We start from the raw sequence: 14,828 nt of genomic DNA, 5'->3' as shown, positions 1-14,828 counted from the left end.
TACAGAGCTTGAGCCACTAAGAGTAGGAACAATATTGTCAGATTATTGCCAATTTGTTCAGTTTTGGATATGGTCTCATGAACATTAATGAAAATAAACCCTACTCTTCATTACATTGAAAGGTGACATTTTTTTCTGCCTTAACTAGGGAATGCCAAACATCTCCATAATGTACCACTACCACCCCAGAAGTCTATCTCCCACTTAAATAACAGCTTCAGCAGACTCACACATTCTGTGCTGACAGCCCTTGATCCTTCTGTATTACAACTTCTGCCCATTGGTCATTTTTGATGATGTTATAACTTAGAATTACATGAACTTTTTTGTTCCCTTTCTCTAATGATACTGTACAGGGGGAAGTTCTTACCTCCTTCTAAAACCACTACTGCTTATGTATTTCTCTTGCAGAAGTGCTCCAGCTACGGTGTGCTAGGTTGCACATACATGTGTAAGAAATATGGGGAGTTTGTTAAGCACTGTGCTAACCTGAAGGGATACATAGTTTACATGAGTTTTTATATTCATCCTTCTATTCCTTCTGATTTCTGTAACACCTCTGTCCTCCATAACCTCTTGTTGATTAATTTTCCAAATTATCTTCTTCATTAGTTTCATAGGATTAAAGACAAACAGCAGGCCTATCTTCTTGTTGCTTTTGGGGAATTGAGTCAGCTCTTTCAAGTTACCTGGCTCTAATTTTCTTTGCCTAAATAGGTATTTACTTCTTTTCAGGTGCTGTTAGCATATGTGTGTTTCACAAAATTAAAAAGGATGGGGAGATAATCAGGAAGAGGAAAAAATTTCCATGGCTTTTATGAGATGTCATATGGGATTTGATTGCTTCTTTTTATCTATGTAATTTAATTGTTCAGAGTATTATACCTTGAAGCTGTTTTGTGAATCTTTAAGAACGAAAAAGATTTACATTGTTGGTTCTGTGTCTAATTAAAAGTGATTACAGTAATTTCCCTGGAGTGAACTAGTGCTGTATTTGTTTCAAGGTCTTAACTAAGAAGGAAAAAAAAAAAATAAAAAAGACAGAAAGGAGCTTCTTTTCCCCACAAAGTGTTATCTGTGAGAGTTACTTATATCCTGCTTTCAACTAATGTAATTATTTTAACCACAAATAACATAAGCTCATGTAACTTACCAGGCTATTGAATCCCAGAGCACCTAGAGCTTGCTTTAGTATGGTTAATTTCTCCCTGTTTTGAGGGTTGGCTGCTACCATCGTTTCTTCTGATGCAGTCTGGCTTAGATACCTGCACAGAGGAAAAACAGCATATCTGATATTTACAAGGCTGGTGCATGATCAAACTTTTGAAGTGAAAGTCCAGCTCTGCATTTCTAACCAGAGGATTTTTGCAGATTTTTCTCAGCCTTTTCAGAGACAGAATGTTCTATATTTCTTTCTTAAACTTTCTCCTCAGACTCCCCCCAGCCCCAACTTTAGCCCTACATGAAAGCTGAAAGTTCAACAGTTTTACCTTTCTGTCACTACCAGAGATTCCCCTTCAGAAGGCAGACTTGAGGATAACTCTGATAACTCTGACTGCTTTAAATTCCCCTCTTGCTGACAAGGGAATAGGTCACCCCTTTAGTGCCACAATGATCGTTCCTTCCCCCAGCAGCTGAATGGGAGACAGGTGTACTCAACCTCTCAAAATGTCTCTCAAAATGAAGCAGAAATCAAATACACAGAGTAGTTACAGTCCTTAAGCTGTACTCCTTTGCACACTGCAAAGCAAAAGGAAATTTTATGTACTTTCCCAAAACCAGTGATTAGCAGAGAGAAAGAGACACCTAGTGTGGCAGCTAATTCAGGAATGAAAAAAACATTAGCAACATAAAGAGAAACAATACAAAAGAGATTAATCACAAACTGCAGCAAAACAGATTACTGAAAAGTGCAGCAATCTAGCCTTTACAACCATTTATTTTGACCCTCTTGAATTAAGTCTGTATTTTTAAAAGCATTTAAGTATCTTCATAGAGCTGAAATCACTGAGAATGAGGTGTCTGAATATCTTACAGGATCTGACTTCTAATTAAATAATACTGAATGTAAGATATTTTCTTTTATTGTTTTCATTAAATTATCATAATCATTAAAATACACATTTATCACACAATCTGCAATCTTCACCAGTGTCACTTAAATAAGCAAAAGAACTCTCCACACCTCTGTCCAAATAACATCATCACTATACCAAAAAAGGTGGACAACTTATACAGATTTCAGCCCTCACCCTTCACCACAATTACAACAAAAATTCCCCGTAATTATTCTGCTCTCTACTGATGTTCAGTCCATGACCTTTCACTTAAATATGGGAAACAATACTGGTCAATTCTTGTTTACAATCATGTACTCACACCACTACAAAGGAGACAGTTTCAAAAGAAACTCCTATTACCACAGAGGGTCTGACAACACTCTAGTAAGGGTGATAGTTCTTATAAGGGTGCCCTTTTAGATTAATGTGTGTAGGAAGAATTATTTATTACTTACATTTTTCTAACAGATAATGAGGTTTAAATAGTACCACAATGAAACATAAAGTGTATTTTTAGTGAATCCATACCAGATTTACCAGTGTGGATTCCCCTTGCAGTGATAATGGCATAATTTGCCCCAGAAGGTGGGCAGGAAAATTATGGGGTTAAAAATGTTTGCCTGGGTGCCTTTTGCACCCACAGGAGGACTAACTCAGCAGATATCTCAAGTCTCACATCAGTGGATAAAGCTGGTGGTTCACAAACCATTGACAACGTAGTTCTGTGAGCATCACTGCCAGAGCTCAGCACTGGTTCCTTGAGGTTACTAAAACACTAATTTTGTCAAACTGAGGTAGGTACAAATGATAGCACAACTGTCAAATCAGCTAGAGCAGATGATAAAGTACAGCCAGCTTTATGTTGGTTTTCTTTTTTTCCCCCGGGTTTTTTTACATTGCCTGTAGGTTCAAAAGGAGCCTAGAATACATCTAATGCTGAATCTGGCATTGAACCTACTGGTGTAAAGGTTAATCCATCAGAAAATTTTCCGCTCTTCTGAACTGCTGCATGAGCTTATGCCACTAACATGTTATGCATCATGAGCTGGTGGCACTTTTGATCCATAATTAGGAGATTTACAGCAGCAGCCACTCTGCTGTCAAAATATTCTATTGTTGAATGTTGTAGGAGTTGGAAGCATATGGCTATTTCTGCAAGAAAAGCCTCCTCCTCAATGGTTTTCCCCCTAAATAACTCTTTGTCTCTCTGTACTGAGCAGGGAGTAGTCTTTCCTCTTCTGTGAAGAGAATACTCCACACTTCTCCTTTTTAAGCAGCCCCATTTAACCAGCACTTTTTTAGCACAGCTGAAAAAGTGGGTACCGTTGTTGTGAGAAGCCGTGTGAGCTCTAGCAACACCTCTGAAAGCAGGCTGCAGCACAGCAAAGTGCTGCAGAACACTCTCTCTGGGGGGATGAAACGACACGTGCCAGCTCTCGCCTTCAGCGCTTGCTGATACAGCAGGGGTGAAATGGGTACCTGCCAAACCAGGTGCCCATGGCTCTAACAAACCATCCATAAACTGCAGCAGCTGCTGGGACTTGCCTGTTGGAAGAGAATCTGACTTTCCCAGCTATACACGTCCTGAAGACTTAATCAGCAGATGTGCAGGTGCTCTTGGAAACGGATGCAGTTGCACTTTTTTCTAAGCTGCACTTCAATTTAGTTTCCCCAGTCTAAAAGCAATTAAATTATTTTATAACATTTCATGAGGCCCACTCATTTTCCAAACTATGTAAGGATTAATAAAATATAAAACATAGCTTTGAAGATTTGCACATTTGACTGTTATACGTTTATAATATAGAATATAATCATATTAAGGATGGATTGCTTGTATAGAGTACTTGGAACTGTTTATGAGTATCATACAACCCTCACAAAATGTAGGAAATACACAGTGTAACATAATACATTCTAGTCATACAAGGAAACATATTTTCCCAATTATGAAGTTCATTCTGCCCCAGAAACATAGTAACATTTGAACAGAATTTTATTTTTCTTTTAAAGCAGTTCCCTGGCAACTCATTCTTTCCACCTTAAAGATGCTGAGATGTTTGAGACACCATTTGTGTCAATATTAATACTATCACTATCATATTTATGTTTAAGAACTAGAGTTCAGAACAAATCTTAAATTCTCCCCTCTCCTACAAAATTAAGGAAAGGGGAAAGAGATGTGTCACAGTGAAAAGTCCTGATAATAATAAACATTCCTTGGTTGAATATGCATCACTTTTCCATAAAATGTAAACGTTTTTCCAGGATGTGTGTCTTTCCTCATATTTATAGTGCATTTTTGTCTTTGATATTCAAGTGGCCTGGGCAGAATGGCATTGCTGGTGATGAAAAAGAACTAAACTGCTTAAAATTTATATTTTGAACCTACCATGGAGATTTTAGCTATTTTTTTTTAACTTAGATTTTTGCTATTGTGAACTATATCCATGAAATCTATCTATGACGTTACTTGATTGTGTCCAATATTCCTATAAGTTTCCAACAAGATTGTTTGTGTTTGAATGTAAACCAGATCTCGTGACTCCTGAGTTCTTTGTTGCTGATAATTTTAGTAAAAAAGGTACTACTGCTTTACAATCCAGAGCTGATGTTCCATAATAGCTGGTGCACACAGGCTGTGCACTAGTTTCATGCTTACTTAGTTTAGTTTTACTAGTCTTACTGGCATATCTCTGTGTGCAAATTTATTCTGCCAGTACACATTCACATTAGTTTACTGTAGCTTTAGAAAAAGATCCTCAGATTTTGGATGAAGTTGAGCCTCTTAACTGAAGGTAGCTACTCAGACAAATGATATTTATATCTCTCACAAAAGTGACAAACCAAAGAGTTTATGCAGTTCTAATAATTAACCCATTTCTGCTGACTGTGTAACTGTTTATTTAAATGCTACCCCATGAGGACATTTGCATCAGACTAGTACTTTTAACAGACAGTTTATCAGCACACAAAAAAAGACATGGTCAGTGATTTTTGTTTCATAAAAGAAGAAACACACTGATTCACAAAACTTCTTAAGAAAGATAAACTTATTGAATTGTAGTATAGCCGCTTTCAGTAAAGCACAACGCTACATTAGATAGACAATTTCTTAAGAAATGTAAGGGACTATATAGCTTTTCTTTCTGATTTTTTTTCTAACAGTTCTATTTGGTAGCACTGTAGCAATCTTATCTATTCCAGTCTCTAAAAGAAAAAAATAGTAAAAATTACTATTTAGAAGAAAAAGCCAATGGTGGTAATTTTTTAGTATATTGCTTATTATTGATATACAATTTTTGAACCATCATTGAATCAGAATGTCATCAGAATGACATCATAGATCAAATATTTCAGGTGGGGTGTGACTAGTACAACCAAGAGTATAAAAGAGTACTTAGTATGACATTCAGTTCTTAAATATTAACCACCCATATAATTCCATAATTACCTTACCTGTTTACCTCATTATTCTCATTATAATGGTTACACATCATCAAAATTATTCAGCTTACGTATTTGATACACAGATCTCAAATATGAAGAAGAAATATGCTTACATGAACAATACTGTACTTTAGTGACATAAATATATTTCAAAATTTCCTATGTAACCCCACCAGTTAAAAACTTTGTTCAAGTAATTAATCCTCTGCTTAGATGATTAAGCAAATAATGAGACTAAAGCTACAACTAGTTAGGACAAGCAAAGAATAAAAATAAAAGTTTTGACTATCAGTTTGCCACTGACAAATGCAGCAAAATAATACCTGATTCACATTAATTTATTTTCTTTTAAGTTGTAACCCAAGAGCATTTAGTATCAAAGTGATCTGCCTCATTCAACATAAACAATTCATGTAATTTGTTTATTCTTAAAACTGCTACATTTATATAGCAATCTGCAAAAAGACAAAAATATAAACAAGTTTGAAATCTGATTAAAAACCTTGATATTTCACTAGCAAAGTATGCAAAACATTACCAAAACACCATCCTAACCACTTTGCATTTGTATAATCTAACACCTGAAATGTTCAAGTGTTCTGTGGGATCAGCCATTTTATGCCACACACATATTGCTCTGTATGATACAGAAATACCTACTTCATTGCAGTGGTTCAAGTCAAATCTGGCAGGGAAACTGTCTGAAAGAGATTAGTTGGTTGTGACCAGTTCATCAGAAATTCCCTTTTGCCTGGACAGTTAGAATTGTATTTCAATTAAAGATGAAGATGAAGATGGATTTGCCAGATGGACACTTCTTTTCCAAGGGCTTTCCTGAAGTAAATACATCTTTTCATGAATAATTAAAAGAACTCCGGGTAGGACTATATTGTTAAGTGGTTTAAGTCAATGTAAAATTTTAGGATAAAACCCTATGATTTAAAAAAGGGGGTTGGGGTTGTTTTTAAGCTAGCATCTAGCTGCCTCCCACTTGACTCCTTTCCTGATGGAGGATGAGTGCTGACACATCTCAGTTTTGTCATACAGTTTTCTGAGATATAGAAGGCATGATATCAGGGAAACAGTATAAAATCAGTAGAAAAAAATATTGAAACATTATTACAGATTTTATTATAGCATAATGAAGTAAATGATGCTTGTGGCAATAAGGATTTCAGCAACTACAGTCAAGATCTTCAGTAAAAAAACCCTCAGATTACAGGCAAAAACCTTCATTTCCTAATTGTTTATACTCAGAACAATCTGTGCTCAGAGTAGAAACAGGGGACATATCTTTAAAACCAAAAAAAACCAAAAAAAAAAACCCACCAAAAAAAACCCAACCCAACCAAATACAAACAACCAAAACTGCACAGAAGAGCAAGAGGGTGAATAAGGGTATCCTGCTTTATTGGTCAGAAAAAGTGACATTTTGTCCAGGAATTAGGCCAAACAGAAATTATTATTAAAAAGATACAATTCAACAGCAAAAAATTATAGAATAAGACAAAGGGATAAGTGAATGTACAAATTCAAGGCAGGTAAGGCTGATTAGGCAGTGGATCATCAGAACAGCATCTAGTATAAACTAAATGAGAGTCAAGTATGCCTTGATAATGTAAAAAATTAATCATTGTATATAACCCCCTTATTTGCATAGGCCAACATAGTAGTCATGAAATACTTAGCATGGGTGAAGTTTGGACTGGACATCACACATCTCTGTGTGATTTGGGGCATCTCATTTCAGGAAAATCAGGATCAGCTGAGAGAAAACCCAGAGGAAAGCAGCAGCAAAAACATATCAGAAAATAGACTTAGGAGCAAAACTGTTCATCAAATGTCACCCACAGAAGACTGAGAAAGATATTACAAAGATGAAAATTCCCACAATCTGGAGGACTATACCTGGAGGTTTTCAAGACTTGCCCAATCTCTGAACAACCTGATCTGATCTGCCAGCTGGTCCTGCTTGGAGCAGGCAGTACAGTAGAGACCCCCCAAAGTCACTGCCAAAATGAATTATTCTGTGATCCTGTGAAACACATTAAATTTATTTCTCAGATAAACTGGGATTTGTTTGTTTGTTATTTTGTTGGTTTCTTTTGTTTGTTTTTTTTTTTTAAATTTCATCTAATATCAGTAATTTTGGCCCCAGAAAGGTGGGACATCAAGTAAAAATAGGTCTTTAATTGTTGCAGACATTACCTTGATCTTTAAGCTGTTTCTAAAATGCAAAAATTGACTACAGGTGTTAGAGCCATAAGATACCTGAGGATGAAAATTTGATCAGGAATTTACACTGTTCAATATCTGAAGGGATGACAGCATTCTAAAATCAGAACAGTCTTAAACAGCAGACACATACCAAAGAACGAGTCAAAATAAGAAGATAATATTTCTGCTTTTCTGCTCAGGTCAGCAACCCTTTCCACTAATCTATCTAGTATTTAAAAAAACACTGCACTATTATTTTATGAGAAGGAAAATTTCTTCTGATCTTGAAAATAAATATTCTGTCACCAACTTCTAAATCATATCTCTTTTTTAAAATTTTAGAAAATTCAAATTTTATAGAAATTAATTTTAAGAAAAACTGATATGACCAATTTATTATCAGGAAATTTCCAGGCACTTTGATTAACTTTTATGAGCTAGAAACCAGATAAAATTTTTTTTAAGTTTTTTTTTTTATACCTTCAAAATACCTGGAGTTTTTTTAAAAAGCCTTGGGACACAGGACCAAACTCTTGGAATTGATGAAAATATCCAGTGTAAGCTGCATCAAAATAATTGTCAGGACACATGCTATGACCACCATATCTCCAAGCCAATACAATTTAGCTTGATTTTGTATCTAGACAGTAAATGGTTTGTACCTTCCACATGAAATTATTTATTAATAAGGCTACCAGAATGACTGAAAAAGAATCCTTTCTTGCATGTAATCCCTCAGGGAGGACAAGATCTTTATTCTCCTGGGTTTCTGGGTAAAGGTGTACAGTAAATGAACTCAAACTTACTTTACTCAGACTTTAGTTCTTTCTCTTTTTCATTTATGAAGTGAAAAAAAAAAGATAGAGCTGGTAGTCACAACAGAAACTTTGGCTTATTCCAAATACCATCCTGAGGCAGAAAACCCCAGCTTTCAAGATCTGGGAATGATAGAATCATGGTTCTGATAAGAACTGGGAACATGAATGTGAACACAGACGAAGCTGCTGTGGCATTAGCTCACAAATCAGTTAACGTTTTCTTTCTTTTGTTCAGCTGTGGCAATAGATTTTCAAAGGACTTCTCTGTTTGCACAGTAGAGCCTGTCTTGATACAAAGGCTTGGACCTCTGTATACCAGATCTCTGGAGGCCTTTTTTAAACCAAGAGCAAAGGAAAATATTATTTTTCTCTGTTTATATTCCTTTAGTTGGTAAAAGAAAAAAAAATAAAAAAAAATAAATGCATGAGAAGAGCTGAATGTCATAATCTGTTCTTTTTTGAGACACCCGGTCAACTGGTTCCTGTGAGGAATTAAAAGTTCTATGGTGAGCTTTCTTCTGCTGATCCACTTGCCCATGTCATTTCTCTCCCATTAGTAGGATACCTCTTAACAAACCTGTAGAGTAAATTTTTTATAATTGCATCAACTCCTACTCTAGCACAACTGAAAACAAAATATAGTATATTTCTATTGCTAAAAGGATTTCAAAATTATAGGGTAAAGAATTTACATAGAAGGAGCAAAGAATAAATACTTTAGATAAACTAATCATTAAATACAGGACTCTCTATCAATTCTTAATTAGGCAGTACAAACCATTACAGATCATGTTGAGAATCAGAAATTCTGAATTTTGTCTATACAGCCCTTCTTTCTTTTACAAAAAGATATACAAATAAAAGCCTTAATATTCCTTCCAATTCAAAATATTAAAAAATGAAAAATCTTAAAACTGAGATCCTGATACTTAATATTTATTTATCCAAGCCAGAAGGTTTTTGTTCTCACTTTTAGGACAAAAAAACCCTCATGTTTTGGTCATGTATTTTTGTTTCTTTGGTTTGGTTTGATTTTTTTTTGTTTTGTTTTTTTTTGTTTTTTTTAATATGTCATGCTGTAAGCCTATGGAAGCCTGTCATGCAATAGCTCTCCAAAGCCATTATGTGCTGTCCAGTTTAAGAAATTTAGAAGAGATGATTGAAACAAGGCTCTTTCAAAACATCTTGGATATGATTTCCTGTATATATCTTCCTTCACTCAGAGGTGTCCAAATTCTTTCTAATGGTGATGATAAGCAGGATACAGAACTGACTCGTCACTTGCTATGCATGAGCCACTCCATAAGTCAGCTTTATAGGTAAGTGGTAGGAAATACTGTGCCCATAGCCTAGAGAAGAGCACATCAGTCAGACTGAATGGATTCAGGAATGCCTACAGGAAGCATTCATATTCTTCTAATGCTATAAAGGCTTAAAATTTGTCATTAAAAAGCACACACAAGTATGTCCTCAGTGCCTGCTTCTATGAAATGCTGCATCAGTTGTTCCATGGCCATGCCCATCATGAGATCATATTTAGTGATTTTAGGCCACTTATTGTGGCCTAAAACCAAGAAGTTGGTTACTTTTCTTGCCAGGTTTCACAGGACTGTGAAGTAGAATTTTGAATTATTTCACCGGTGTGTATTGTCCCAATCCAGCAAAACACTTTTGCATAACTAACTTCAATCCCCTGCTTTGTCCCACTGATTTCAGTTGAATCTCAGTATCAAAATCACTATCAGTAACAGGGAGTTATAAGTGAGCACTCTATGTTGAGCTCTGGTTCTCTGAGAAAGAAGGAAAGGCAGACTGAGGTGTGTGAGACTGGAGGAAAGAAGTACTTACTGGCAACATAGACTTTAAGCTGTCCCAAGAGTCGCTTACATAATTTTTAGGTCTAAATATTACATTATCTTAATATTACATTTATTTCTACTCTATGCAATGGAGGTTCCAAAGATACACAAACATTCCTGAACTGTAACTGTATAACCAAGGCATAGTGCAGAAAACAGAGTATTCAGCTATTTAGCTTAGATGAACCCCTGCCCCCACACAGCCATGGCAATTTTTTTGCTCAATGCCATCTGAGGAGTCTCTGATACACTTCACAAAGAGCAACAGAGACTTATCTTTCAGCTTACTTGTCATTATATAAAGTCTAAACCAGAACATGATTATGAAATCTTCATTAGTTGATGCTTTGTTGCTTGAAAATTCTCAAGGGAGCCAATGTCACAGCAGGATGAAGCAATATTTCATAATCAGGTTCCAGCTCTAACACAATCAATATGCATGTTGTGGGTGTCATTTAATGTGACATTGTATTAAGAAGCATGGATTAACAAGCTAAATCCCTTCCTTCCCCTTATTAGTGCTGCCCAATGAACCATGCACTTGCACAATCATGTGAAAGGCGTATGGCTTTTTCCTTTGCAGTCCCCATTCCTCCTTCTCATCCAGTTCAGAGTAGTAGCCCTGATTAAGCACAATGGTCATCACTAAAAATTCAACATTACCAGAGCAGAAATCATAACATCTCAGAAATGGGTTACAGATAATATATAAGCATTTAAAAAACAGTTTTCTTGCAACTAGGTCAGTTTACTGCCCTCATATTAAATATTTGTGAAGTATTTCTCTGAAATGCATTAGAATTTTGTAAAAGTTTAGCTATTCTAGATACTTACTAAATCCCAAGATGCAATTTAGGTATAATTAAACTTTAGGATTGTTTAGCCTGAAAATTAATGACTTCATAGTTCTACATATGTTCTAAAAAATGCTTTCAGAACTGCTGGGATGAAGCGTATTGAGTATATCAAAGCAAGCCATTACCTTTCAAAAATAAAATCTCTAATCTCTACCATACTTACAAACTCACAGAGTGAGAAATTTCAATAAACCTTTTTATTTCTTTAAATATCTCATGTGAATATGGGAGGACAATGTATTCTGCTTAGTGAGGAAAAGCTGCTCTGCACTTAGCACTGTTTGATATGTAAACAAGAATGAGATAAAGACAAAGCAAAGCAGTTGACATCAATGAAGTAAATGACATTTCCAGAACTTAATAATGAATAGCTTTGGGCTTTTTTCTCCCAGGGAAAAAGGGCATGTATTATTGCCTTTTTTTTCCCTTTGTCCACAGTTTTTAAACATATTTGAATCTGAACAAATTTTACACCCTTTGAACCTTGTTACCCTGTAGCACTGAGCTGGAGTTATTGCTTATCATTTAAGTGCACATATTTCTGCTCATAACTCATGCAGTAAAGTACCAAAAGCAGCACTTAAAAAAATTTGAATAGCTTTGTTAATGTCAAGAGGCAAGGTATCAGCATAATACTAATTAACTAAACACTGTAGACAGATTTGATGACAGCCAGAACACAGCTCTTATTTTTAGTTTTCTAAACTAACAAAATTACAAGTTAAGCATGTGTTTTGTAAACTGGTTTTAGCACAGAAAGCTTATATTAGCCCATGTGTTATGCAGTAAGTAGTTTTGCCCTGGTATTTTATGGAGTGAAACTTCAACTTTAATTCTGTAAGAAAACCTATGAGTACTATGAAGTACATAAGTTTTATAGTTTTATAGTATTATAGTATTATGATGAATATACTGAAAAGGAAAGCAAAGAAATACACATAGGTCTTTAGCTTCAAAATGCCAAATGTTGGTAGGCTACAATCAGGTATGTTTTTTTTTTCCTAATTCTACTGATAATCCTGTGGAATAGGTTGAAATAAGAGACTCAAAAATTCTGTTCCTAAAATTACACAAAAGCATAAATTTAGAATTATTCAATTAAAGAAAAAATGAATGCGCAACAGGAGTGACTTAAAATAGAAATTTTCACACATCTGATGGTAATACAAGAAGTAATACAGACAGTAGACCTTGAACAGTTTGTCTGACTCGTGATTCAGGTATTTTACAGGACAGAATCAAGAGATCATACTTCTGTGAACTACCACTCTAAAAGTATAATTTTGAAGGTTAATATACATGAACTAAGGAGCATAATGCTGATGCATTATGATGAAAAAGTAGCAAATTATAAGCATTGCTGAACATGTAAAAACAGTAAGCCAGTCTGCATGCAAGTGCAAACTGGTCCAATCCATTTCCTGAAATCCTTCAAAAATTTGAACTTCGTTCCTACAACTAAAAGCAATTTTGTATTTCTCTGTTCAGACTTTGGCATTGGTTGCCAGGCAGATGTCATGAAGTTTATGAGCCTCAAAGGCATTTCTCTACCAGAACTTGCTACTTTTAAAATGCTGATTCATTAAATAAAGCTAACTGTGTTAAGAGCCACAGTATCTGATCTACATGATAAAAAGTGCTTTGGAAACCTGCTTATAACTTTAATCAGTATCCAGTTAAAATACTGATAATAGCCTTCAAAATTATTTCATATAACCACTTATTGGAGTTCACAAATCAGTTCCAGATAAGCTGATTTACAAGAGACACTCTTAGTCCTGTATATGCAGGTATGACCATGTGTATATATTAAACAAATAATTCTGAGCAGTAAGATCCATGTAAAGCACTTTTAACTTGGTCAAAAATAAAAGTAAGCCCCCTCCCCCCCGCAAGACACTTGGAAACTTTTGAAATACTGGGAAATATATATTTTATTTACTTAAGAATGAAATTTACTTTTAGAAATATTATTATAATTAATTCATTAATCAAGAATAATTATTCACCTTTCACAGGGTAAGGAAGTATCATACACTACATAAGTATGATTTGGTACAGTACCAAACTTTATTGTAACTTATTTCTACAGAGCAAGAATATTCTCCTTGCAACTTTAAATGGAGCAAATCCATGTGTGTTTATAAATGTTATCTATTTAGCAATCCACAATCAACAGTTGCCACTTCTTTAATGTAAGAAGAGTGCTGTACTTTTCACACAGCCACCAACCTACATGATGCTGGACACAGGGTTCAGGAATGGAGAATCCCCATCTGCTCTCCTATGCTCAGCAAGACCAGGACCCGTTTTTGTCCCAGATGCATTCCAGGACAGTCCAAAATGTGAACAGATGGATGTATGTGCCTATTTTTCTCATACCTTTTCATCCCTCACAATAAAATCATGCTCGATGAAGGGTCTCAAATGAGACATTTCTGCCATTAAATCCCCTGCAGTGTCTTCCTTTGCCTCTCGTGGGGCACCAAGGACACAGAAGCTCAGCAAACCCAAAGTAAACCTCAGAGGCTGCACACTGAGATCTCGATTGAAGGGTTGATCTAAGCAGATTACTTAGGTGCTAAAGGTACACTGACCTTATATTGGATAAAACGAACTGGCCTTCCTAAAGCATATTTGAATATTTAGAGTACTTTCATGGTTTCTGTGTCAAAATAGGACAAAGTGACTCCCTACTGGATCTTAGTGGTAAAATCCACAGTGTATTTACACATATTATTCAAATACATTGCTTTCTAACAAAAATAAAAACAAAGACAATTTTAAAAGTATTTTAAATAAACAGAGAATAAAGATGATCAGACAATAAATTATGCTTTAAACTAGTCCTTTCCTAAAATATATGGGAAACAGAAATGGGAGTAGATTACAGAGGATTACAACTGCATGTTTAAAAAACAGGCTCCAGAATCAACTACATAACCAAGGAATTTGTGATGTTCCCATTTGTTCCAGTTTTGTCTCAGGGGCCAACCTAATTCCATAACATATTGAAGTTCAGTTCATCATAGGACATATTTTAATAGATGCTGCTCCATTCCTCTTGATTGCTACCTGATTTAGGAGTCTGATTTATACAGGAGATTAGGTCTGAAATGTGGCAAATATACATAATGGAGCTGAAAATATATTGGGAAAGGAATTTCAGAGAGCATGATGAAAATGGGGGAAGGACTGCAGCTAAAGGAAGTACATGCATCTCCAACAGTGAATCTGATTTCTCTAAAGCCAAAGACATGAGTTATACAGAAGCAAACACAAAGAAATACTCAGAAATATTAGGATAAAAATGCACAATCTCTAATAGTATCAATGTTAACCCATTTCTTTCAGACAGAGAAATGATAAAAAATAAAGTCAAGTGTACAATGATTTAAATAGAAAAACGCATAGAATCATCATAATTATTGAAACGCTTGAGCTGGCAGAGACCTGGTTCAATAGGTTGATATATCTGTGCATTTTATATAAATATATAAAATCTGTAATTTTTGTATATTTTTGGTATAAAAATGTGTATTTTATATAAACATATAAATACATTAT

General features: G+C 35.1%; 1 protein-coding gene across 3 annotated transcripts in view; it reads right to left on the bottom strand.

Moving 5' to 3' along the window:
- The window catches only part of MYO16 (myosin XVI), a 363,582-nt gene that overhangs the window by 122,685 nt on the left and 226,069 nt on the right, over positions 1-14,828 (bottom strand). For all 3 annotated transcript variants that reach the window (XM_015633144.3, XM_015633135.3, XM_015633117.3), the window contains exon 17: positions 1,154-1,265. In XM_015633144.3, coding sequence (XP_015488630.1) covers positions 1,154-1,265 — 112 coding nt within the window. The remainder of the gene's footprint in view (positions 1-1,153; positions 1,266-14,828) is intronic.

Source organism: Parus major, chromosome 1 (assembly GCF_001522545.3).
Source record: "Parus major isolate Abel chromosome 1, Parus_major1.1, whole genome shotgun sequence".
NCBI classification, from domain to species: Eukaryota; Metazoa; Chordata; class Aves; order Passeriformes; family Paridae; genus Parus; species Parus major.
This window is presented reverse-complemented; position numbering and strand designations above follow the sequence as displayed.